Here is a 26,005-nt window from a genome sequence, read left to right on the forward strand (position 1 = left end):
GAGTCAGCTCAGGGTGTGACCTTCCCTCAACTTGCATGAACCCTATATACAAAACCCCATAAGGGAAAAAAAATGTTAGAATCTTTTAATATTGCATAAAATGCTTTCAGTGAGTGTCAGCTACAAAAACCTTATTGTTCTCTATCATAATAAACATACTCGTAAATAGTTCTATTATTTTTTGTGAAAAAATACAACGTGCATGATTATTACTACGTGTTACAGACACCTTGTATCGGATTTACATGCCTACATCGTGGATTTTCCACAGTCATGGAGTAACTTTTCTTATGCATTGCATTGGTGCAGTTTTTCTTTTTCATAAGACACAACACGTTTGCATCTTGCGCTGTGTGGCCACAATTCAAGTGAAGGCTCATAAACATTGTAATAAGTCGTGCCCTGGACTGTTCCTAATGCCTGATGTTGAGATTTGTGGCTTACCTTTTCTTTGAGTTAGCTGTCAAACTGTCTTCTCCTCCAAATATCCCCATGCTTGCATGATCCGAACAGAGAACTGTCTCATGCTGTCTCTGTATCAACAGTGACCAAACCCGACCACCCCGCTATAGGAGTCAAGACAAACGTCATAGCGAATACTACGTTCCTGTTAGCACTTTCAAAATAAAGCATCTCTGAACTGAACTGACATATTTGTATTCATTAAGTGTATAGTACAATATATCCTATTTTACATTTATGTTCTATTTATTAGATTGTAATATCTATGAATTATAACACACGCAGTATGTAGTATATTAACCTATTGCAATATTAAATTTAGTAAGCTTTAGTAAACACTCTTCTCTTTGTCCCTACAGCTCTTTGTCCTCACCGAGGAGGTGACAACGATTACACAGTCAGCTATACAGCACAACACTTCCATCTGCCGTTTGTTGTTGGACCACCATCTGTAAATAGGAAACAGCCTCCATAAGAAATATTTCTAACCAAATTAGAAATATGACTACATTTAAAGTCAAATACAAAATATGTTGGTTATCAAGTAGTCTTTTGATATTTTTAATGGCATGTTAAATTTTACATTGTCAAGAGCTACATAGGACAGATTAAGATTGAACAGGAATTTCTTTTTGCACACAAGAGATTTGTGGATATTTTATTCTAACTGTATTTACCTAAGCCTATTTTCACTAAACACATCATAAACACATTTATGTATCAAGTTTGCCACAGAAGATGATGGATATCCTTCATATCAAGTATATATAAAAATATATTCGTTATTTTAAAAAATGCTGCACAAGGCATTAAAAACATTGCGTTAACGTAAGGTTTATGAGTAGACTGCAAGTACCTTAAATGCATCATTATGTTTACTGACCGTCTATTGGTTCGTAGCACTACAACTCTTGTCCAATCACGGCACAAAGAGGGAGTAGCGTGCGCGCTCCACCTTGTTTCGATCACGTGATACGAGCTTACGAAGATGGTGGAAGTTTCTTCTTCCTTGAAGTGAAACCCCCAACAGAAACCCAAACATCCTGGTGAGCGAAGGCTGGGTGGACATTTTAGATACAGCGCGTTAGTTTTACAGCTCCTCGCTCGGACTCCGGTAAGTAATGGGAGCCAATAACTGGAGTTCTCATCGGTGATATTAGCTTTTTCCACAGCCGTTGGACTTTGGGATTTCCAGCCAGCCATGATGATGACACAAGCTAGCAGGCTAGTAATTAGCCTGGGCTGGGATGGCACCAGGCTGTCAATTCTGGTGGCCAGCTGACATTCAACACGTACTCAGCAACTCTAGTTAAAAAGCCACAGCGGCGAACATAACTAAAAGTGGTCAACTTCATGGCTTTTGACTTTGGCAACCAGGACATACTGTACTTCTTTCTCCGGCTAACCGAATTAGCGTTAGCTTGTTATCAATTCCTAGTTGGATTAAATTATGTAATCTTACGAACGTTTCTTAGCTTAGCATCCAAGACACGGAATGTGGAGGTACATTGAGTAGTTTCTTCTCAGCTATGTGCTGTCATTTGCGAAGGAAGGTGCGCCACACTCAATCTGATATTTTAGTAGTTCGATTAAATCTTTACGCTTAGACGTCATGGAGTCATTTCTCAGTACGCTATTGAGGAATGTTGAAGTGATTTGGTAGGAATTTATATTATTATAAATGGGTTTGTGTCAGTGAAGCAGTGAAAAGAAGTGTTATTAAAGGTATACGGAAGCTTGTTGACTCTTCGGGAAACTGACTGCACCTGTCAAACGTCACTGCTCCCAAGTGCCCTCCATTAGCAAGCTGTCCTGACCGCATAGTTTTCTCTTTTGACATAATTGCTTTGTAAACATAATGCAAGAATGACGTTTACGTTATTTTGTGCCCTCAGTCGCAATTGTTCTCAACAGTCTCCGATTTTTACTTATAATGACGGTTTTTGAGTATTGTTTGCTTGAATCGTAATATTAGAAAACCCATTTGTCCCTTTTATCTGACAAAGATTTCGTGTTCGTCATTGCGACGGTATGTTGTTTTGATGTGCTGCATTGTTTTGCCCTCTTAGTCATGATGTAAACAGCGTGTCCATGTGATTTAACAAGGTGTTAGCAACCTTGACAATAGAAGTTCAGCATATAGTAATGAAAAGCTCCTCTTATGCGGTTTTGGTCATACTGTTCAAAATAGTTGGTTCACCTGCAACACCACAGCACTAACAGGCAATAGTTGAATCAGTCTGAGTTCAGATTAGTTTCAAGAAACCCCAGATGCACTTTGTGAAATAGTGGGAGATGTTGCTTAGCTGAAAACACAAAAATCCAGTTTAGTATCCAGGAAATACACTCATCCATGATACACATTCAGCCTACTTGCAAGGATGCAAAGTCAGCAATTATAATGAATTATTGACTGAGACCCGTAGCCAACGTGAAAGTTTACCCGGGAGCTCCTCACTGTCTCCTCCTCTGCTGTGTGCGTAGACTGTTGGATGAGCTAGAGCTGAGGACCCTGCATTATTCAGTGCCACACTGAAGTAACCACAATCAAGAAAAGATCACAGGGCCTGCTTCAGAGCTTTCGGAGTTCATATACTGTTGACATGCTTATAAGCAAACAGTATAACTGGCCCTGGCAACCTTATCCTCAGAACCAATTATTGCTGTTGTCGGTGTATTTTTGGCATGAGCTTTATGTAATTGCTCTCATGTATTATATAAATGAAATTGTGATCTTAAAGTGAAGACTGGTGACAAAGATCACAAGTTTTTTTGTAAGACCCATAAGATTTTCTTTTACAGCCACCTTACAGGTTTCACAGCCTGCAGCCCTGGCCTTTGCCTCCTTTTGTGGTCTTTTATTACCTTCCATGATGACGCAGCATTTAGGAGATTTTTACTGTTGCTTGAACTGATATTCTTTTTATTTTGAGTTTACCGTCAGTCTGTTCCCTTGTTGCGGACGTTTAACAGGTCATTATACTGTTTAGTGTTGTTAAGGATGGGATCCTGAAAGGAAATACAATTTTTTTTTTTTTTTTTTTTAATGTAGACTTTCTACTATTCAAAATGACTCTCCAGGTGATGAGATTATTTAGGTAGAAGTCTTTGTACAAAGGAAAAAATATGTATGCATGTTGCTGATGTCCTAAGTAGGGTGTCCGTTGAGCTAAGCTAAGCTAACTTGTTTGCACAGATTTGGCGAGAATAGTGATTTGGCGTATTTTCTTGTTTATCTTAGACTTTGAAGATAATTGGGTAAAGGCTGCTTGCTTCAAGCCAAACCCAGTGAAAGCATTTGCACAGGAATATAGGAAGAAATATGCATTAGAGGTCATTTGGAGCCCACAGTTATGATACTTTTGTGTCAGCTATGGAAGATGTACGAGCTTGATGTGCTTTATGCATCTTGCAAGGTTCTTATAGTGACTGACTGTTATAGCTTTGACTGCTGAACTGCAGCTGATTAAATTGACTAATTGATTAATTCAGTTTTAGTTGCAACAAATGTAGTCTCAGTGCACTTTACAGACAGGTGTTGGAGCGAGTTTTCCATTAATTAAATAGTTAGTGGTTTGTTTCCCAGCTTTGCCACCAAATGTCTGTGACTGTGTATGAATGAAAGTCATTGTGTACTATTTTAATCTCAGATGTTGTACATTTTAAGAGTATTTCAGTAAGAAATATAGTTGCAGTATAACTCCTGTAGTTAATGAAAATTTGCTCAAAGCTCTGATATTTTTCTATTTTACTGTACAGTGTAGATTTGCAGAGATAATTTGTGAAATATAAATATTTTTAATGTAGTGTTTCATATTTTTTTAACCTATTAATAGTCAGAAATCAGTTCAGCTCACAATGTAAGCTAAATATATTTGAGCTAAATGATCTCACCAGTATGGTGCACATCTGCAACTTACAGATGAGATCATTTAGTCATATCTGTATGAGTTCTGCATGATTGTCACCAACCTAATGATGTGTTGTCTACAGGCCTTTATACCAGCCCTATGTCATGGCCAGTGGAGCCACCAAGTCGGGCACTTCCAATGGATACCCTATTAGGGCACAGCTACAAATCGTTGGTGAGTCTTCGGTCTTCATCAAGAAGTGAAGACCGACACACAGAGGTTAAAATAAAAGTCAGGTTGACTTATTTTATTTCTGAGCATTCAGATAGCTGCTTAAGTTTTTCAGATGTTCTCATTAGTAAAAATCTGTGCTTCTTGCTATTACTGCATATTTTTTACTACCAGTTAAAAAAACTAAATTTGTATGTTTGCTCATTCACAAAGAAAGGAACAGTCTCTAATTGTTATGGTAATAATAGAGTGAGAGAATACCAACCACAAAATCCAGAACAAACTGATTTGCATGTCATAGAGTGAAATAAGAATTTCATCCCCTACAACCACACCACAATTCTGGCTCCCACTAATTACAATCAGTCATTCAATTATATTTATTATATTCCTGATCTCAACTCATATTGTGTATGAAGCGCACCTCTCCACAGAATCAATTTCTTCCATTCCAACATAGCCGTCACCACGGGCAAGACCAAAGAGCTGCCCAAGACGTCAGCTGGGTCGTAGACATGCACATGGGTCCGTGGATCAGTCTTCCATCATGACAATGTCTCAAAACATACTGTCAAGCAGCACATTAAGGTCACATAGTGTTCTAACCAGTCTCCAGACCTGAATCCTGTAGAAAAATCTGTGAAGGGAAAGAAACCTCAAGCTGCCAAGCGGCAGCCTAGAAACCTAAAGGGTTTAGAGTTTTAGCGTTTGGGACTTTGTTTCTCTTCATTAAAATGACTGTCCATTTCTTTGTAAGTAAACTTGTAAATTCAGCAGGGGATCAAATAATTGTTCCCCCACTGCCTTCATACTAGTATTTTGTTCCTAAATTAAAGTTGTAAACAATTTATTTGTTTTGTTTTGGACTCCAACATCTGACTGCTCATTTACTATATGTATTCTTCCTGTTTAGTGCTATCAGCAAAACTGAAAGAAAACAAGAAAAACTGGTTTGGTCCCAGTCCCTATGTGGAAGTGACAGTCGACGGCCAGTCCAAGAAAACAGAGAAATGTACCAACACTCACAGCCCCAAATGGAAGCAGCCGCTCACTGTGTGAGTCAGTCTTGCCAGGATTACTAGACTCTTATATTAATTCATATCATAGATACTCCTATGCCATACTTCTATTTTATTACCCATAAAAGGTATTTAACTCGAGCCAAACCTGTCTAAATAAAACCTGTATTTAAATTGCAAATGTTTGAATTTATGAGAAAGGATACAGAATGAATTCTAATGTTTAAATGTGCCCATAAAACATCTAATAGCCCACTTACTCAGATGCCATAGACTGTTTATTGTCATAAATGTTACTACTTATATTTTCAGGAAACCAAACCAACTGTGTATTTACCAAATCCTAAATTTTGTTCATCTGGATGTAGCGTTTTCAGAGGGAGAAACGAAACAACTAGAGAGCAGAGTAGAGTAATTGCATCATTCACAGTTTAAAAAGATAGATCTGTATTTATCTTATGTTGCGACAGACCCTTTTCAGTCCTCTTCTTGCAAACAGGAGGTTTGAACAGTAGGTTAATACAGCTGTGAGATGACCATATTAAGGATATCCCCTGTTTTTGACATCATACAACATCTAAAACCCTAATTTTTAACTCACCAGAACTACTTTTACAAATGCTGACCTCATTATTTGAAACTTTGCCCATGTTTGTATAAATATCCATATGAAAATCGGCAAAAGCATAAAGGGCACCCTTTAAAGATTCTCTAAGCATCTCTATGGAGTGAGAAATATTCAACTATGTTGAAGGAAAACAAAAGTTTTGGCACTAATAAAATGATAGTAGTTTATATTTGTAGCTTATAAAATATGCATATCAAAAAGAGAGCATATAGTAAATAATGCCTGTGCTCCTCGGTGAGAAGAGCATCTTTCCATTGTTCAAACATTTTTACAGCCCATTTAATGGCTATAATCCCTAGAGACTGCATTAAGTGATTAATAAAAACAGTGTGGTAATTTGGGTTTTGGCTCAAAGGAAGAAGTGTACCATGCACGATTACTGCTGACTGCACTATGCGGTAAGACAAATCATCATTTCCCCAGCAAACTGTCAGTTTCTCTCATGAGAATATAAAAATAGAATTTCACTGAAACTGTGCAATTGTTTTTCGTGCATACGCTCTTGGGCTCTGTTTTCATAGAGTTTCCAGTTTAAAGAGAAGTTTAAAGACCTGTGTGTTTGGAATTGGCTTCCATTAGCAGTTACAGTCCCACACAGTTGGGTGAGTGTCCTGTGCATTTACAGGACTCCTGTTTCCAAGAATGCACTTCACATTTAGTGCACTCACACCACTTCACTTCCTGCAGTAAAAATATTCACACATTTAGCACCCCCTTAATTTTAGCCTATCTAATGTCTCCTTCTATGCAAAGTGGCCTTCTTATTATAGAACCCTCCTACAGTTTCTTTTAGACCAACGGGGGAAGCGTTATTATATAACAAGTGTTTACTATGGGGTGTAACCGGACCCAGTCCACATATCCACTGTCTCTTTTCCTGGTGACTGTTAAACAACTGTCGTAGTGACGGTCATGGACACTCACTGTCCCTGAATAGCTTTTGAACTTTATTGTCTGTGGTTCGCTTTCAGGACAACACAAAGATTTTTGCTGCTCATACAGACAAAGTGGTGTTCACTGTTTAGCTTGGTAAAACAGTTGTCAAATAGATTGCAGTGCTGGGAATTCCTGAGAGTAATTGGTTGTTATTTCCTATATTTGTAATTATTGATGCTTGTAGAACTTATCATTGGGAATTGTACTTAACACAAATGTTAGATTGGAGCTGTAAAAGGTTTTAAGACTCACACAAAATGGTATTCACTTGACATTGGCTAGCTAAGGACTTGTGATTGAGAAGTGGAATAAGAACTGCTTACAGATTTATTCATTTAGACAATGGAAAGTCTATAAAAACACTATCAGCACATATTAATCTGTCAACCTGGTTGTTGAAATGGTGTACACGGCCATGAAGAACTTTCCTATGTTAGCTTTTCAATCGAAAAAAGCATGTTTGTTTTTTTTCTTTCTCTTTTTAGTTTGTTTTTTAAACTTTCAAAAGTAACTGTTTCTAAATATATTGGTTTTCACAGGATCGTAACTCCATTCAGCAAACTAGTGTTTCGTGTGTGGAGCCACCAGACCCTGAAGTCAGATCTGTTGCTAGGGATGGCCACGCTGGATCTTAGTGAAACACTCAAATCTAATGACATGAAAAGTGAGTATATATGACACAAAGGGAAAAAAAGGTTCCTACATACAAGCGGTGCGTTCTGCCTTAAAGGTAGAGTAAGGAGTCTAGTCATTTGGGTGGGGTCAGAGTAGAGCTCCTGTACTTCCACACTACAAGGAGCCAGCTGAGGTGGTTCAGGCATCTGACTAAGATGCCTCCTAGGTGAGCTGTGTGGGGACATGTCCAATTGAAAGGAAACAGCTGGGAGATTATGCTTCTTGGCTCTCTGAGGAATACCTCAACTTACCCCTAGAAGAGCTGCAGGATGAAACATGTTAGCTTGGTAAAAACAGTGTCTTGTCACTCTGAGCCTTGCCTCAGAGTTGACATATATGATTATAAAGATATATAATTTAGTAAAATTTTTGCGAAGGGATCAAATATAGAGAATAAATTTTGCAAGCATCTGATGACAAAAAAAAGGGAAACCCTCAACCCTTTAAATGATGTTTATCACATACAGCCGTTTGCCAGTGATGAAGCAAGATGTACTCAAAAGTACCACAGAAAATGTAAATTAAGTCCCTGTTTTACAAATTCTTGTGCCTTGACAAAGAAGTTTGATACACAAGTCAGACAGCTGTGATAGGCTCCAGCACATAATAATATGCAGCGGAAAATCAATGAATTGACTGATCCAGCAAATAAGATCCTGGATACAAGCCGTAGAAATGCGCTTTGGCTAACCCAAGTAACACAACAGTTGCACATAGAACAAAGGAGATTGCTAAATATAAGAAATTATATGTGTAGACAATTAGACAGTAATGGTTAACTAGTAATTTTCTACTGCAAAAGTAAACTGCTGCAAGTATAAACCACATCACTTCCTGCCCACCAAAGTTTTGTCAGATAATTTCCTGCTGTCTGTGTGAGTTGATGCAGGTTTACATGGTTTCACTGCAGCACACGTACATACAGAAAGAATTTCAGAGCGCTTACAGATGTGGTTTATCTGACTTACACCCAGTAAAACAATCAGTAGAGTATTCCATTTATAATCTTTGTCATCTGCTTGTATGCTGGAAGATTTTTGGTCTGTTTATCTTTTTGTTTTTCCCTCATAAAGACCAGTTCACTGTGCGGTCATTTTTTAATTTTTTTATATGCATGGACCCTGTCCAGCAGAGCAGAGCTAATGACAGGGAGCTCTGGGAGCAAATCAAATGTCAAGAGCTGACTTTGATATCAGAGCAGGGAAACACATGCTGATTGCCATAACTTTGTAATTTAAATATTCAAGATTTCATGTTTGAAATCATTTGTCATGTTTGTTTTTTGTGTTTTGGTGTTGTTTTCCACCTCAAAAATGAACCTTTTCATTATTGTACTAGGTACAATATTTAGCCATAACAGAAGCAGGAAAACAGTCTTTTAAGTAATCTTTCTCATTTAATTAAAAAATGTATTATAATATATAATTACATCTCCTGGCGGTGAGCAGGGTAAACTGCTTCTGTCACTGTGCTATCAATAAATGGTTATAACAGTGCTTTTATATTTCTTTTTGTTAGTATCCAGTATGTGATCTCAGGAGGCTTACGGGGGGCAAAAAGTACTTCTTTTTCTACTATGAATGTTGTGTAAAATACTACTGTGTATTGTTGGTTAGAATTTTTTTAAGGGACATTATACCACTGACTGAAGTAAAGTTTGGTGGCATCATTAATGGCAAGGTTTGTATTTCAGATGCCATAGTAGCACTGACCATCGTGTGTTTCTTGTATGTAGTTTCTGAGGTGGTGCAGACCTTACAACTGTGTGCAGACAGGGACGAGTCAGACGTGGTGGGGGACCTGTCTGTCTGCCTTGACGGCATGACTGTTGATCCTGATATGTTCGCAAAAGCAGAAGCCGACCATCACAGTGAGTCACGGAAGAGCACAAAGAGGAACTTACATTGGAAGCATGTGAAGTTTTTCATTTTATGTTGTCATTTTTTTGTTTTATTTTACAGGACCTTTATTTTTTTGTTTTTGTTTTGTTTTTTACAACTTTTTTTTTTTTTTTTTTAAGTGAAAAAGGGGACTGAAGATATTTTGACATGTTTTTTTTTTTCAGAAGTTCAACTTTTCATCCATGTCAGCAGTACTAATAGCAGAGTTCTTAATTATTTGACTGGTTATGTTACATTCTAACAGAATCTCTCATTTTGACTCTTTTCTCTTGCATGCTTTTATTTCAGGTACATCAAATGGGGAGTCGCAGCCAAATGGTGATCATTCCATAAGGTACAGTACATCTTCCTGTCTTTAGGCAAGTTCTACCAGTGTCACATTTCTGGTTTCTTCTTTTTTTTTTCTGCTTTGTTTATCAGTATCCACCCACCCTCCTCCACAGGCACAGTCGAGACAGCTCTCCGGCTGTGGACAGCATAGAGCACAAGTCCTCTCCTAGTGGCCGTAGATCAGTAAACAGCACAGGGTCTCCATCGGTATCTTCAACAGGGCTGAGGCCTGTTCGACCACCTAGGCCATCTAGACCTCCGCCTCCAACCCCACGCAGACCCAACTCTTCACCAGGTAAGAGATTTAATGAGTGAAAACTGCTCTAATCTGTCAAGACACTGAAACTATGAACTAAAGGAAAACAAAGAAGAAGAGACACTCTTTTTCTATACCCACTCTCTACCATCATTCCAGTGTCAAATATTTAACCCAGAGGTAGATCTGGAATTAAGCCAAAGCACAACTTGCTCTTGATATGTTTGTACAACTGGTTTCCTTAAATATGAGCTTTCTTCATGCACAACAACACAGAGATGCACAATAAGATCATTTCTAGCTAAATCCTCTCGCACATGCGCCTTAATGATCTCTTATAATCATATTAATTCCACAGTTTTGTTCTTGCACTCCAAAATGGGGCCGATTCACACAATTCATGATTGGCAGCTCAAAATGAACTTTATTTAACTTACAGTGTTCCTTGTTTCAACTATGCAGTTCATTCGCTGTCTGAAACGAGGCATTTTAAGTTAAGTTTCTTCTAATTGGCTGGCCCTCACCAGTACAAAAAGATTTGAACAAAAATGCTCATAGTTAGATCCATGTCCCTAAGGTGAATATTTTAAGGAAATGGTGACATCACACAGTAGTGACATTCAAGAGCAGACAAAACTGTCTTAAAATTTGTTTAGAGCAGTGTGAAGCCTGTTGAAGCCTTGTTCATATGCTCTGGCCGTGTTTAAAGTGAGGATCCACCATTTTCTTTCTTCAGCATCTTCCAGCAATGACTCTGCTGCAGCAGACTGCAGCGACGGCCAGTCAGGTTCTGATACCCCAGTGCGAGCGCCGGCCTCGGGTCCCTCATCAGCCCCAGACTCAAGTCCATCATGGGGCTCTGACAGGAACTCCACAGTGGCCTCCGGTTCTGGAGCTGCAGCAACCAGGCAGCCGACCAGCACCATCACCCCTGCTGTCACTCCCAGAGTCCCCGCAGTCAGCACAGGACCCTTGCCTCCTGGGTTGGTGCTCATTTTCTAATTCTTGCAGAAGAACTGAGAGAGGTTTTCTGTACAGTCATAAGTCATGAATGTGAAAGAATGGAAATGATTATCTAATCTCCAAAGCCATGCTAAGCAATAATAGTGCCCAAGCCAAACTACTAATTGCTAAAGCGGCTGACTGCGCTGTAGTATAAATAGACCAAGAAAAGGAAGCTTCATCCAGAGAAAAAATGCTTAACTACTGAGGAAAAAATAAAGAAAAGGGGCTGTTGCTTAGCCGTAAATTAATGTTTTCTAAAACAGAACAGAAATACCTGAACAAGGCAAGGTCAGATGAGCATTTATATTCCATTCATCAATCTAATGACACGTTAGATGACGGAGCATGCTGAATATTGTAACGATAAAAAAATCAAACGAATATGCAAACATGAGTGATAAATGTGAGAGCAGTTTTTAGCATAGCAGGATCTTCTTACTGAAAAGACAAGGTGACATGCTACTTGTTTGTCTGTTGAGAGCAGATATGCCTAAACAGTGAATGACTTTATCTCACATTTTATATATTAAACATGGTTGTGACAATCGTGGTCTTTTTTTTGGTCTGGCTTCATCCAGCCTGTAATTCTGTAAACATCCCTTTCTGAGCTCTGTGCTCCTATGACATCATTGTGACCTTCACTGGCTGTTAGCTGTTTTTCTACTAGGATGACTCATGTAGAAAATGCTAGAAATTATAAATCTGTACCTAATCTGCTAGAGTAGTGTCTTGCACCATTAAGAAAAGTGGCCTGAACTTTATCATTGTTCCTTTTTCTAGATGGGAGCAGAGAGTGGATCAGAACGGCAGGCTTTATTATGTTGATCACGTGGAGAAGAAAACAACGTGGGAACGGCCTGAACCACTGCCCCATGGGTAAACAAAAAAAACCCTCTATCACTTAGATTTTTCTTAGAAAGTCATCTCTAGTGTTATTGGACTGTTATAATAGTAGATACTGGTTATATTATTGTTGTTCACTTCGTCCAGTGATATATTTGTCATGTCCTTTAGCCTGGAAAAAGTGTATGGTTTTTCTGTCATTAAAGCATTTATTCCCCCCCTTTACACCTTCAGCTGGGAGCGTCGTGTTGACCAAATGGGGCGGGTCTACTTTGTTGATCACATGACACGTACCACCACATGGCAACGCCCCACTGTGGAGTCAGTGCGCAATTATGAACAATGGCAGCACCAGCGAAGCCAGCTGCAGGGCGCCATGCAGCAATTCAACCAGAGATTTATATTTGGGGTGAGACATCCTCTTTATCATGTGATGCATTGTGTTGACTTGGATGGTAATAAGCTGGAATATAGTGACTATAGGTGTGTCTCATCTGTGAATTTACAGTCTTGTAATACAAATACTAAATGCAAAGAAAAGCGCCTGGACTTCTTTAAGTTGCTTGAAGACGTTTCACCTCTCATCCGAGAAGCTTCTTCAGTTCTAAGGTCAAACTGTGAGGAGTTCCAGATTTAAACCTAGTGGGAGTATCCCGCCAAAGAGGGACAAAAGGACCCCCTGATGATCCTCTAATCGCCTGAGCCAAGGTGTGAAAATGGGTGTGGGTCCCAATCAGCCAGGGTTTCGGGTGAGCTCATTGTGAAACCTGGCCCCACCTTATCATGCGAATTCCTGGCCCAGGATCTACATCCTGGGCCATCTGACCTCAGGAATTTGACCTTAGAACTGAAGAAGCTTCTCGGATGAGAGGTGAAACGTCTTCAAGCAACTTAAAGAAGTCCAGGCGCTTTTCTTTGCAAGCTCCTTTGACTACAATGACCTGGATTACTGAGAACCTTCACAGACACAAATACTAAATGATTAGGAAATCGGATTTTGATTGAAGATCGATTGAAGGATGCAAGTTGAGAAAAAAAGCTAGATATCTTTCTTTTCTTGAAGCATTTTATACAAAATATATACATAAGTACTGTGCTGGATATAGCTTATAGTTTACTTTATGTTGCCATATTTCTGTGACATTGCTATTAATGGAAAAAGGTGGCTCACTGCTTTTGAGATGTTACTTTGGCCCTGTAGTTACAGGCCTCTTGCTCTAATATAGAATAGAATAGCCCTTTATTGTCATTGTACATGTACAACGAAATTGTGGGTGCTCCACGCCACCTGTGTCAGAATAAAATACAAATAGTAGACAGCAGGAATAAGCGGGGTGTGGGGGGAAAACACAAAAAGATGCACAGTAGTTGGGATCGCTGTGCCACTGCATATGTCCTTACACGCCACTATCTTAAAAACATGCCAAGCTTGTTAAACACAAAGCTTGGCATATCTGTTATGTCATACATACAAGTGAAGACGCTTCATTAACGATCATCTTCTGCTGTGTAGGCCCAAGACCAGGCCACAGCCACTCAAAATAAGGAGTATGATCCTCTTGGGCCTCTACCACAGGGATGGGGTAAGGTCATAATGACTTTCTAATTTAAATACAAAAGTTTCTGTCACTGTTAACTACAATTGTTGCTAAGAGACATCCACACAGGAAGCCATTTGCTTGTTGTGCAATGCTTTGTTGCTGATAGTGTTTTACCAGCGGACATTCAAGGTTCCAGTTGCTGAGATGAACTCTATGTCAATCAGTGTCCTACACTCTCATTGGAAGTGGCTTAAATCGCATATTGTTCTCATATTTTCTGTCACATTTGGATTTTTCATTGTTTTAGCATTTGAACATCAGTTTTCAACATTTATTGTGACTGCCTTCTGGAACCTGTTGGATTATATTCGATGTCTACATTGGGGACTTTTTTTCTAGCAGTAGCCTGGTAGCTGCTGAGCTGCCAGCCCTGATATAAAGTGTTATATCATGATAGCCACAGCAGGATTTATTTTTATTATTTAATATAACCCCTTTAAATTAAGCTATCTTTATATTTGATTAAGGTAGAGATGTTTGTAGCATGAAAAAGACACTCGTCCCTAATTTCTCAATAATAATAAAGTTAAATAATTCAAAGGTAGCTATGCTTAATTGTGGCTTTTGCATTAATCTATTATAATGTAAAGTAAAGATGGAGTTAGGGTAGGGCAATATAATGTCTCACTTTGTGTGCTTGCAGAGAAGAGAACAGACTCCAATGGCAGAGTTTATTTTGTGCATCACCCTACACGGTCAACACAGTGGGAGGATCCAAGAACACAGGGGTTAGTGTGTGTTTGCATATTCCACTGTTTTTGTTATCAGATAAACATAAAACTTGTATATCTGTAGTGTGTTTTTTTTCATAACCTTTACTGAGAACATTAAACAGGAAAAGGTCTAATATTGTTTTTCAGTTTGCTGAATGAGAAGCCCCTTCCTGAAGGCTGGGAGATGCGCTTCACTGTAGACGGTATTCCTTATTTTGTCGACCACACCAGGAGAACCACCACCTACATCGACCCCCGCACTGGAAAATCCTCACTGTATGTTATTCCAATGCATTCTTTTCCATTCTCCCAATTTTAAGGCTTCAGAAAGATATAGAAGACACAGTCACATTGGCTAACTAAAAGACGTACATTCTTTTCAAAAATAGTTTTATTGCTAATTACTGCCATAATGATACTTTGTAACAGAAGCAACAAACACGTTTATATCTCAAACCATCTTGTGTTCTTCTAAACATAATCATCATTCTTTTAAAAGACATTCTGAGTATTTTGGAAACAAGGTTTTATCTTAATAGTCTGGTTTGACCGAAGCAGGTACTAAAGAAACACAACAACAAAAAGCTGTGCTGCTATATGAATTTGTTTCTAAAAGAACTTATTGGTTTGTCTTTGGGATTTAGTTTTTCCTTTTAGTGGCCCCTTTTTAACTATCATTTGTTAGTGACATGTGATCTGGATTCACTGTCAGTGACATTCTGGCTGCACACAGTCTTTTCAACAGTTCTGCGTGCCACAGATAAGTAAGCAAGTGCGTTTGAGTTTCCAGCCAGAGAATACAAAAGACTGGTTTAATGTTATGCAGAAAGTCATTCTGGTGTGCTGATAAGCTGTTACTGAAACAAAGGCAGGTACTTGAAGACCTTTTTTGTTTGTTGTTGTTTTTTGTTTTGCTTTTTTTTGGGGGGGGGGGATCAACATAAATAGTTTAATTTCACAGTTGATCTAGCATCTCACAAGGTAGCTTTGATATACCTGATAGTTATGTTTCAGCTGATTTTCAGTCATATGTGTCACTGTCCTAAGAATCCCTCTCTAATTTTAGAAGTCGTGATGCATTAGCCTGATATGACTAATGGGTCACCTAGTCTCCTACAGCATTCTCAGTCCTGATAGTTACTGAGTTGAGGCTTGGGTCTGGTTTTTTCACTCAGGTGGAAAAACCAGTTTGGGTGGAAGGTGATGAGAATGTGGTTATGTAAACTAAGATGAACAGTGGCGAAATTCACATGTTTATAACCTTCTCATGTACGTTTTTGTAAGTGGATCGCTTTTTTAAAATATATTTTGCAAGGACATTTATGTGGGCGTTCATGGGAGTGGAAGCAAGTGTGAGATCGAAATATCTGAAAGTAATATTTAAGGTATTAACGGATTAAATGAAACTCTGGTTTTTCCTTCTTTTTTGTCACAGTGAAAATGGACCCCAGATCACCTATGTTCGAGACTTCAAAGCCAAAGTACAGTACTTCAGATTCTGGTGCCAGGTGGGTGTTGCTACAGGAAAGGAGAGTTGTTGTCTTTAGAATAAAAATCTGCAGATTCCTGGCATTACACCATATCCACTGACACTATGTGGAAAATGGAGTATTTCATATCTTTCTAATGGATCTCTCAAATTGCATGATGAAACAAAGTAGAGATGAATTCCGTTTAGTCAGTCATAAATTTATTCACGGTGACTGATGACCTTAGGTTCATTTCAACTCAATTTGTTGTTATCAAGTCTGAACTCCCACAGTCTTCGATGGATAACAAAAAATCCCAAGTCATCATAAACAAGGGAGTGCACTGTTTTTGCTTTATTTAGTGTGCATGTGTAATATTTGTGTGCGTACCATGTTAAATTAAAAAAAAAACTTAATCCTTCCTTTAAGGCGAACCAGTGAGTCTTCACTGCAAAATTAACTGTTGCTGGCATTTTTCTTTTCTCCAGCAACTGGCGATGCCTCAACACGTCAAGATCAACGTATCCAGAAAAACCCTGTTTGAGGACTCCTTCCAGCAGGTACAGCAACCACCTTGAGCCACACTGTTCATTGTATTTATTAATGCATAATAATGACAAAAGTGCAGGGCATAAAGTAAGCAGACTGTAAAATTCCTAATTATGATACTGGGGTATTTTGTTTTAGAATAATAGTGATTTCACAGGTGGTATATCAGTCTGTTGTCTTTGTTGTAGATAATGAGCTTAAATGCTCAAGATCTGCGAAGGAGGCTGTGGATCATCTTCCCTGGAGAAGAAGGGCTTGACTATGGCGGTGTTTCCAGGTTAGTTATGAGAAGTCTCAGAATTCATAGCATAGAACTATTATTGGGCTGCTGCTGTCATTTTTATTTATGTATTTGCTGGATTTCTCATCCCACACTCACTTCTGCCTTGTCTTCTCCTCACTCACAGGGAGTGGTTCTTCCTGCTGTCCCATGAGGTTTTGAACCCGATGTATTGCCTGTTTGAATATGCTGGTAAAGATAACTACTGTCTTCAGATCAACCCAGCCTCCTACATCAACCCTGACCACCTCAAGTATTTCAAGTTCATAGGACGCTTTATTGCCATGGTTAGTCACTTTCTCATATGCTGGTTTTAAAGCTGTAATGGCAAGTAAGATATTGTAAGAGTCACTGTAGCATTATTTATAACAGTAAGGTGTTTCTCTTTGGCTCTCAGCGAAGGCGGTCGCACTTTTCTCCTCTCCCTTATCTTCCCTGCTTAGCTCCTCATGTCCTTGTCTTGTCTCGTGTTTTTTTGGGTTTTTTTTGTATTACTTTCCCTGGAACACACTCTCACAGTCTGTTTCTAAAACCTAAAGAGAATTATGGATTTGATCAACTGGTCTCTGAATGCTATTGACACCCTTTTCTCAACGAGAAGTCTGGGCTCGGGAGAGCCCGAGTGCCCTGGAGGGACTTTCCCTGCCGGATACACAATGGACGGGTGGCAGACATGGAGGATCGTGTGCCTGGCGGGACTGTCGATCGAGGACGCTGAAGATATCTACCTATTCGGAACCATGATAACAGGGTTCTTGCTGATCGGAGCTGGCTTGGCCCTGGCTTATCGGAGAATTAAGAAAGCGGAACTGGCTGTTCAAACCCCCCCCAAGGCTGCCCGCTGGGATTGAAACGATGGGACGAGGTGCGGCTTCTCAGGTAGGGCTCACTGAATGCAGCATGGTTAAGAGCTTGGAGGCGCTAACGGCTGCAGTGAAGGCTCAGAATAACACCTCTGAGCGTATATTGGATTACATCAGGGAAGAATCCACTCGGAACAACACCTCTGGGCGGAAGCTGGATTACATCGCGGATCAGTTGGCTGCGGTCATGAGGTCTCAGAATCTGCTCTGTGAGCAAAAAACTGAAAAGACCACAGAATTGAAGGTAAATAACATCATGGAGAAACTCGCAGCTATCCAACGGGAGATTGAGAGACCAGTGTCGGTGTCGGAGTGTTAAAACAGCTTGAAATTCTCATGAGTTGTTTGTAAAAGAAAAATCACCATTATAATAATGCGGCTACCCCTTCGGCGCCAGCTGTGGGCTCAAGGCCGGAACCGAACAAAAACTCCCTGATAACGACTGTTGAGTCTGTTCCTTCCCATTCCATGCAAGGCCACCTGGGTTGGCTGGTAGACTGTTTTCTTAGCCTGGCAGGGCAAAGGACACTGTCTCAGCTGAACTATGGACACGCACACACATACACTTACACTGATAAGCACACACTCATCCCCCTCCATTTCCAAACGCCTTCGATGCTTGTTTCCTGCGGGGGAACACGTCAGGTCTGTGTGACGCGCTGGGATGGTAGCGCTGTGCAGGGCGGCTGCTGTGTTCGCTTCGGATTACTCCTCACCCCCACCCAATCCTGTGGCTTGTCATGTCCTTCACAATGTTGTGCTGTGGACATTTTTGTGCTTTTTGTGCAGAGGAGTTTTTTTGTTTCCTGTTCTCATGCTGTCCTACCATGGAAGCACAGCATGAGTAGAGGTCTCTTTTTCCTCTTGTACTTTCCCATTGTAATGTACATTTCAGTGTTTTTCAGTAACGCTACCGATCTCAGACTTGTATCCCCATGTAATGTCTGTGTTGTGTGTGTATGGTCGGGGGGGGGGGTCCCATTTCACTGCAGGGCAACCTGCATGTGGCGAATAAAGCTTTGATTGATTGTGTGTAATAATGATGAACATGCATTTCCCCCTCAGGCTCTTTTCCATGGCAAGTTCATCGACACTGGTTTCTCACTGCCATTTTACAAGCGCATCCTCAACAAGCCGCTGACCCTCCACGACCTGGAGTCCATTGATCCAGAGTTCTACAACTCCCTCATGTGGATCAAGTGAGTTCACAAAACTGCTGTGTGTGTAAAGCGGTTTGAGAGACGATGCATTCTTAATTATTCTCATTCTAAATGAACTTGTTGACATTTCTTATTACAAAGTTACTAATACATTAGATTGTTTATGTCTTTGTATTGGTGTGTATCACCCTATACATCTCAGGTTTTATTTATGACGAGAAGAGTAACAGTGTGCTTAATGTGCTGCTCGTGTTTATTTGTGTGGAGAAATGACACATCACTGCACTTTGTTACACTAACTCATTAATGAAAGAAGAACTGTCCCCCAAACGGCAGGGGCTGTAATAAAACTTTGATGTTTTATGATTATTTTTTTTTTTATTACAACATGCTGACGTCAGCCTGCTGACAACGAGCTGATACCTGACCTTTGACCTGTGACCTTGAAGCACATACAGTCTAAAATGGTTTATTTTCTATCTTTTTCACCCACATGATTGGGGCAGAATTGGCTGAAATCTTTTGCTTTTATAAGCTGTAAAAACGTGAGATTTTTAAGATGTATTCATGCAGCGTGTGATTTCTTTTGCGAAACATTATGGGTCCATCTTGACGTTGTAGGGTCTCATATTGGGGGGGAGTAACCATATGTCCTTTCATATTGCACTGGTCAACTTGGGCGCTAAAAATGAAGGTCAACCCAGTTGCTCACATCCCCAGAGACCCTGTTATTGGGAAGTTTGAAGAAAAGAAATTGTGGGTAAAATAAAGCTTTTACTGCTTTTCACATTTTGTGGGGCCTTGACTTTGATCCGATAATTTTTTATTTATTTATTTATCCATCCATCCATCCATTCGCTTCCGCTTATCCTTTTTCAGGGTCGCGGGGGGCGCTGGAGCCAATCCCAGCTGTCATAGGGCGAGAGGCGGGGTACACCCTGGACAGGTCGCCAGTCTGTCGCAGGGCCAACATACAGGGACAGACAACCATTCGCACTCACTTTCATTCGCACATTCACACCTAGTGACAATTTGGGTTATCCAATTAACCTATCCCCACAAGTTGCATGTCTTTGGACGGTGGGAGGAAGCCGGAGTACCCGGAGAGAACCCACGCAAACACGGGGAGAACATGCAAACTCCACACAGAAAGACCCCGGCCTGATGTTGGAATTGAACTCAGGACCTTCTTGCTGTGCGGCAACAGTGCTAACCACTGTGCATTTATTTATTTATTTATTTATTTATTTATTTATTTATTTATTTATTTATTTATTTATTACCAAAAATTAAATAGACTCAAGCTGTCATGGGTTTTTTACCATCACATAATATCTTGAAAACTGTGGATGCTACACTGCTGACAAACAAAACAAATTAAGCCGATTACATATTTCCTGTCTTTGTGGGGACAGCCAATTGAAATGATGCCTCAAAACCCCCTCAAGATGAGTACTGAGCTCAGTCATTTGGGATTGCAAAGTCTAGTCCTATTAAGTAATCTAACCTACAAAGAACTGGAGAAAAAAATCAGTGAAGTCTTATCTAAAAAGCTTGAGAAGAAAAGTGGCTAGACTTGAGTGTTTTTTGAGTACGTTTCACATCTCATCCGAGAAGCTTATTCAGTTCTGGAAGTTTTATATTAACTGGCTACAGATGACATAAATATTTTTATGCCATCATTAATTGTCAACAGAACCCCAGCACAATGATCAAAACCTCCATTAACATCCTGCGGTTAGCCAAACATCTCATGTGATTTTTAGTCCTTTTTAGTGACATGAATAACTGTGACTAGTAACTCAAAACTGAATTTACATTTTTACAAAATAATTGATTCCATGTTCTTCAGTCACTTTTAATTACCTTCTAATGCTAATCTAATCTAATTCAAGCTTAACATTTCCTGGGGAAACCATGAAGAAAATGTTCTTAAAATTGGGCCTTGAGTAGCTCTAAATCCCCTTAGGCAACATTTTAGCTGGATGAGCGGAGGAAGAAATGTCGTCAGCAGCATTAATAGGTCACTGAAACGTGTTAGTCTTTAACCCTTGGTCAGGTTTTCAAATCATTTTTGGCTGCAGCAAATTTCCTGTGGTGTTAGACTCTCAGAGCTTTAAGTGTAGAATGTGTCATGATAACGGAATAACATGACACGGATGAAAACTTGTTGTAACAGTAATGCTGCAGGGACCTTGTTGCTCTTTAGGGATAACAACATTGAGGAGTGCGGGCTGGAGATGTTCTTCTCTGTTGACAAGGAGATCCTGGGGGAGATCTCCACCCATGAGCTGAAGCCAGGAGGAGGTGACATCCAAGTCACAGAAGAGAACAAGGAGGAGTACATCAGGTGGATTTCAGGGTTTTCCATTTAGTTGTTAATTCAGATCATTGTCTATTATTATTATTATTATTATTATTATTATTATTATTATTATTATTATTATGTCAATTCAATATAAGGCTCATATGACATGTTTATTAAGATAAGAGGTTTTTTTAGGTTTTAAGGTTGGGCTTGTGTTTGCCTGTGCAGGCTGGTGGCAGAGTGGCGCCTGTCCAGAGGAGTAGAAGAGCAGACACAGGCTTTCTTTGAAGGCTTCAATGAGGTCCTCCCTCAGCAGTACCTGCAGTACTTTGATGCAAAAGAGTTGGAGGTATGCTTAAAGACAAATACTCAAGAATGGAGTGGGCGGTATACTTTTTGTCTTAATGAAAATGTATTCCATCCCAGGTCATGCTGTGTGGTATGCAGGAGATTGACCTGGTAGACTGGCAAAGAAACACCATCTACAGACACTATGCTCGCAGCAGTAAACAGATCGTCTGGTTCTGGCAGGTCAGTGTGAAGCCGAAGGAGTGACTCATTAAACTGAAGTTTATAATAATATGATAATATGGTCTTTAATCTTTCTTGTTTTTTGTTTGTTTTTTCTCCTGCAGCTGGTGAAGGAGATGGACAATGAGAAGAGGATGAGACTGCTGCAGTTCGTCACTGGTACCTGTCGCCTGCCAGTCGGAGGCTTCAATGACCTCATGGGTAAATATTGCAGGGATGACCATTTGAAGTGCCAAATGATTCTACATGCAGCATGACGCCAAAGGATAACCTACAAAGTTTTGTTGGTGGTTTATTTCAGTTGTATGTTTGTTCTCATTGTTAAGATTTAAGCCATTTGTAGCCTTTAGTGTGTTAGGTAGGAAACTGTCAAATTATTGCAATTTGTTTTGAAAGTTCACCTTTTCTGTAAGGATCAAACTTAACAGTGAGTTGTGCTTCACCTCGTAGGAAGCAACGGTGCTCAAAAGTTCTGCATTGAGAAGGTGGGAAAAGAAAACTGGCTTCCCAGAAGTCACACATGGTGAGTTCATACAGAGGACTAAAGAAACTACTGGGTGCGGATGGATGATAATGGGCATACACCTCACACCCCACCTCATGTAAAAGAACAGAACTGTTTTGAGTTGCAGAAGTGTTATGGACAGTGTTGAAATAACTATGGAGACAGTACAGTTTTCCAATTGGGCCTGGATATTATGAATGCAGATTTACAACCTACTTCAGAGTTGTTTCAACTGTCCTTAAACTTCTTTAGTTTTCATCCAAGCACACAGCTCCACACTGACATAGACTCACTTCAGAATCAAGCTAGGTTTGTTGTGGTAGCACCAGAATCAGCTTTTCAAGCTAAAATACATTTTTTAATGTTCATTTTCCAGCTTCAACAGACTGGATTTGCCACCCTACAAGAGCTACGAGCAGCTGAAAGAGAAGCTGATGTTTGCCATTGAGGAAACGGAAGGCTTTGGACAGGAGTAAAGAAAACCAGGAGGAGCTGGGTGCAGGAGTCTGGAGGAATGAAAAAACCCCACCAGTGTTCAAATCAGGGAGCCTCTTTAGAATAGGCAGGAGTTTTTGGGAGTTTGTGCTCATGCATGCACTCACATGTGTAGTACTTCTATGGGAGCATATGCTAGACTGTTGTCTGCATGTTGTTGGGTTTTGGGCACGGGCCCTGCACACTGCAGTCTCAGCAGGCCTCTGCACGCCCGACAGCTTGGAGAAATTTTTGTATCGTTTCAAACCAAAACACGGACGCTGCTCCCATCTCTCAGAATGTGCACCGCTCTATGCTCGGTGAACTCGTCCTCTGTGACATCTGTTTAACAAGACTACAGGTTTTTTGTTTTGTGCTTTCGACTCATATGATCATGTCAGGTAAGAAGGAGGGGTTAAACTGAAAACATCTTGACCTGACGGAGCACAAGAAGTTCCAGGAGTAAAACCTTTAAAGAGATTGAGAGGGTCTGCTTTTTCTTCTAAAACTGACGTGAGAGTCACCAAAAATCATTTTTAAATTCTGTTGTTTTAGAATCGAACTCACACTTTGATCTGCATGTTAATTATAACAAGACCCTTTTTTTTCCTCAAAAGTAGTGCTTCAAACTTTTACTAACAGACAATCCTGGTGCTTCAGAGAGATTTGGCCACATGCCTAATTTGCGTTCCTGCTTCTTTAGTATTTGATCTGGGAATCGATTCGATGATTGTGAAAAGTGTTGTAACCTCCATTGTCTTTAGTGGTGGGAAGAGTGGAAGAGAACTTAGAGGCCCTAGTTTTATAGGGCCAGAGTTTGCACGCTGTGATGTGTGATGGGGGACACTGTGGATTAGAGTATCCTGGGGGAGTCTTTTAAGTTATTCATCTTAGTATCAGCTTTAAAATGTTTTCCAGCTTTCTCCTTTTATTTCACGGGATAGTCTTGATTAAAAATTAAATAAATTAACATCCTGAGGAAATCCTTTTTAGTAATTAATGAATCGAGATTTGTTTTGATGCTATTTAAAGTTAAAAGTTTGAAAACAAGACACCAAAATCAAGTCAAACCAAATCAACTTTTAAATGATAATGGATATTTTGAATGCTCACTTAACAGCTTGAAAATAAGCAGTTTGTAGCTTTTTGTACACGTGTAGCATTTGAATTGGATCGAGCGCTTTGCCTTAGTTGAACTTTTACAAACCCTACAGCGAGAGACAAAATGAAAGAGACAAAGCGTTTTGGAATTGAAAAAGGTTGAATTCTGTCTTCCCTTTTCCACTTAGAGGAACATTTTACCTCTAAATGCTTTTAGCAGAGAAAGCAGTTTGTAATTCTATAGTTTGTGGATTTGGGTAATTCTAAGAAAAACAGAATTTTAAAGCTGTGCGAGGCATTGTACTGCTTCAAGGAAAAAAAATAAAAGTCATGAATTCCTGGGAAGAAAAAGTCTGAGATTAAAGTGGTCAATTTATAAGAGGGGGAGGGGTGAGCCCAGACTTCAAATTCAGACCCGAGACGACACCACCTGCTGGTTCGTGCCTGCAGTGTATCACAGCTGACAATTATGGTCACAAAATGACCTTCTCATTATAAACATCTGCACTTTGAAGATACTCGCCCATGATTCAGGCCTGTTCAAATGAAAATAACATACAGACCGAGATGCTGTGATAGTTGTTATCACAGACCAGCACTCTGTAATGTGACCACTTCTTACCAAAACTTTTTTTTCTCCTAAAATAACCACTTTAATCTCAGACGGGATCTTGATTTTTATTTTTTTATTTTTTTAAATCCTGCATTATTTTTAATGTCATGATTTTAAGCTTTTTGTTTTGTTTTTTGGTTTTTCTTTGAAAATGATAAGTCTTCCATAGCTTCGTATTCTTAAATTTTTTTTACCTTACCTAGAATGCATTACGAAAGTGAAAAGGTGTGTTTGTGTGTGAGAGAGATTCTTGCTTCACCTTCTAGGTTATGTATCATGGAACAGCTGACTTGGGCAGATTGTTGTATTAAAATGTGAATGCACAAGAAACCTCCTGATGCTTTGCCAAGGTGGTATCCAGAGTTTTGTGTGTGTGTGTGTGTGTGTGTGTGTGTGTGTGTGTGTGTGTGTGTGTGCGCGCTGAGGTTGGTGTAGTTTGGCATCAATCATATGAAATTTAGAGCAGCAGGTAGTGTGGGTTCTCATTTTTAGAGCGCTCCTTTGAATGATTCAGGTTACACACTTGAAAGACTGTTGGGGTCACTGATGGGGGCATTGGATTCAGGCGGTGTTAGTCTAATAAAGCACGGCACTTTCTTTCCCAACACCCCCAGCTTGTGCGAGTTCCATTCTGCTTTGTCTGTACCCCTGGACTCACCGTTTCCACGTGCATGGTGAGATCATCTGTCATTAGCCTTCAGGTAGCCTTATTTCCACCCTCGGGCTTCAGGCATGCTTTGTTAGCAGCTTGAAGCCGGCAGAGATGATCCACCGCAGGTTGCTTTATGCTAAAGTGAATACTCTGGACTGCACCAGATTGAGCTTGGGGGGGGGGGTGTCACGTGTCCTGTTTTTAAATAGTCAAGTGTGACCTCGGCTAGGACAACAACTACTGAGACAATGCTAGCATAAAAACTGATGAATGTATCAAGATGGAAAGTTGGTCTAGTTGCCTATTTACAGCTTTGCCTCAGATTGTTTTCCCTGATGCAGGATGACGTTTTGATCTTGTTCTGGGTCGATCGCATATTAAAATCTTGGGAACATAGTTGAATAGATATGTAAATATTAACTGCTTCTTTTTTTCTTTTTTGGGTTTTAATTTTTTTTGTCTAGAAGCCTCCATATCCAAATAAACCACTGTCACTCCCCTGTACATGAAGTTGTAAATGGTGTCAATAACAAAGTTTCTTTTTTAAAAGAGAGGTTTTAAAAAGAGGTTTATGTTAACACTATTTTCTTTTCCCTGTTTAATTTCTGATGTATATGAACGATGTGTAATATAGATAATGCCACCTTAATAAATTAACTCAGAAATGTGTGTGTGCCTTTACTGGGATGCAGTTGGTAAAAAAGACATTTTGTATCATCTTGTTTATCACTTTGATTTACTTAGTCTTGCTTGCCCTGGCAGGTTTAAGGACACAGTTGTGGTTTGGTTCCTTATCCTCTCTGCTATGATAAACATTTTCTCCTTACATGTGGTGTTTCACTACCCACATTATCAGGGTATTTACTATGCCAGATGCATCCTGGTTGCTTTTCCCAATAAGCAAGCTTGCATGCTTTCTTGGGACTCTGATCTAAAATGCAACTGCAGTTATGCAACTGCAGTTACCCAACAGCAAGAGGGTCAAAGTCTAAGTCAGCGCGAGCCGTCTGTTATAAACTGCTAAATCTACCCAGGCATATGCAAATTGT

At 39.8% G+C, this 26,005-nt stretch overlaps 2 protein-coding genes across 4 annotated transcripts in view; one reads left to right on the forward strand and one right to left on the reverse strand.

The window, feature by feature from the left end:
- Positions 1–583, reverse strand: part of calcrl2 (calcitonin receptor-like 2) — a 42,144-nt gene extending 41,561 nt beyond the window's left edge. The window contains exon 1 of the mRNA XM_026154779.2: positions 445–583. Coding sequence (XP_026010564.2) covers positions 445–494 — 50 coding nt within the window. The 5' untranslated portion in view covers positions 495–583. The remainder of the gene's footprint in view (positions 1–444) is intronic.
- An 833-nt stretch (positions 584–1,416) lies between these two features.
- itchb (itchy E3 ubiquitin protein ligase b) lies at positions 1,417–25,625 on the forward strand. 3 transcript variants are annotated; one of them, XM_026154776.2, is made up of 24 exons: positions 1,417–1,576; positions 4,456–4,547; positions 5,458–5,599; positions 7,667–7,791; positions 9,538–9,672; positions 9,992–10,037; positions 10,147–10,328; positions 11,026–11,272; positions 12,075–12,170; positions 12,372–12,546; positions 13,651–13,720; positions 14,382–14,466; positions 14,599–14,727; positions 15,887–15,959; positions 16,409–16,480; positions 16,658–16,746; positions 16,877–17,036; positions 18,678–18,811; positions 20,982–21,122; positions 21,309–21,429; positions 21,507–21,611; positions 21,716–21,812; positions 22,062–22,134; positions 22,493–25,625. In XM_026154776.2, exons 2-24 carry the CDS (start codon positions 4,478–4,480, stop codon positions 22,590–22,592), a joined length of 2,667 nt encoding a protein of 888 aa, XP_026010561.1. In that variant the 5' UTR covers positions 1,417–1,576; positions 4,456–4,477; the 3' UTR covers positions 22,593–25,625. The 3 variants fall into 3 exon arrangements, with proteins under 3 accessions (XP_026010561.1, XP_026010562.1, XP_080151441.1); XM_026154777.2 differs by lacking the exons at positions 4,456–4,547; positions 5,458–5,599 and having other exon boundaries at positions 1,422–1,576; XM_080295315.1 differs by lacking the exons at positions 1,417–1,576; positions 5,458–5,599.
- Positions 25,626–26,005: the final 380 nt, after the last annotated feature.

Source organism: Astatotilapia calliptera, chromosome 20 (genome assembly GCF_964374335.1).
Source record: "Astatotilapia calliptera chromosome 20, fAstCal68.1, whole genome shotgun sequence".
NCBI classification, from domain to species: Eukaryota; Metazoa; Chordata; class Actinopteri; order Cichliformes; family Cichlidae; genus Astatotilapia; species Astatotilapia calliptera.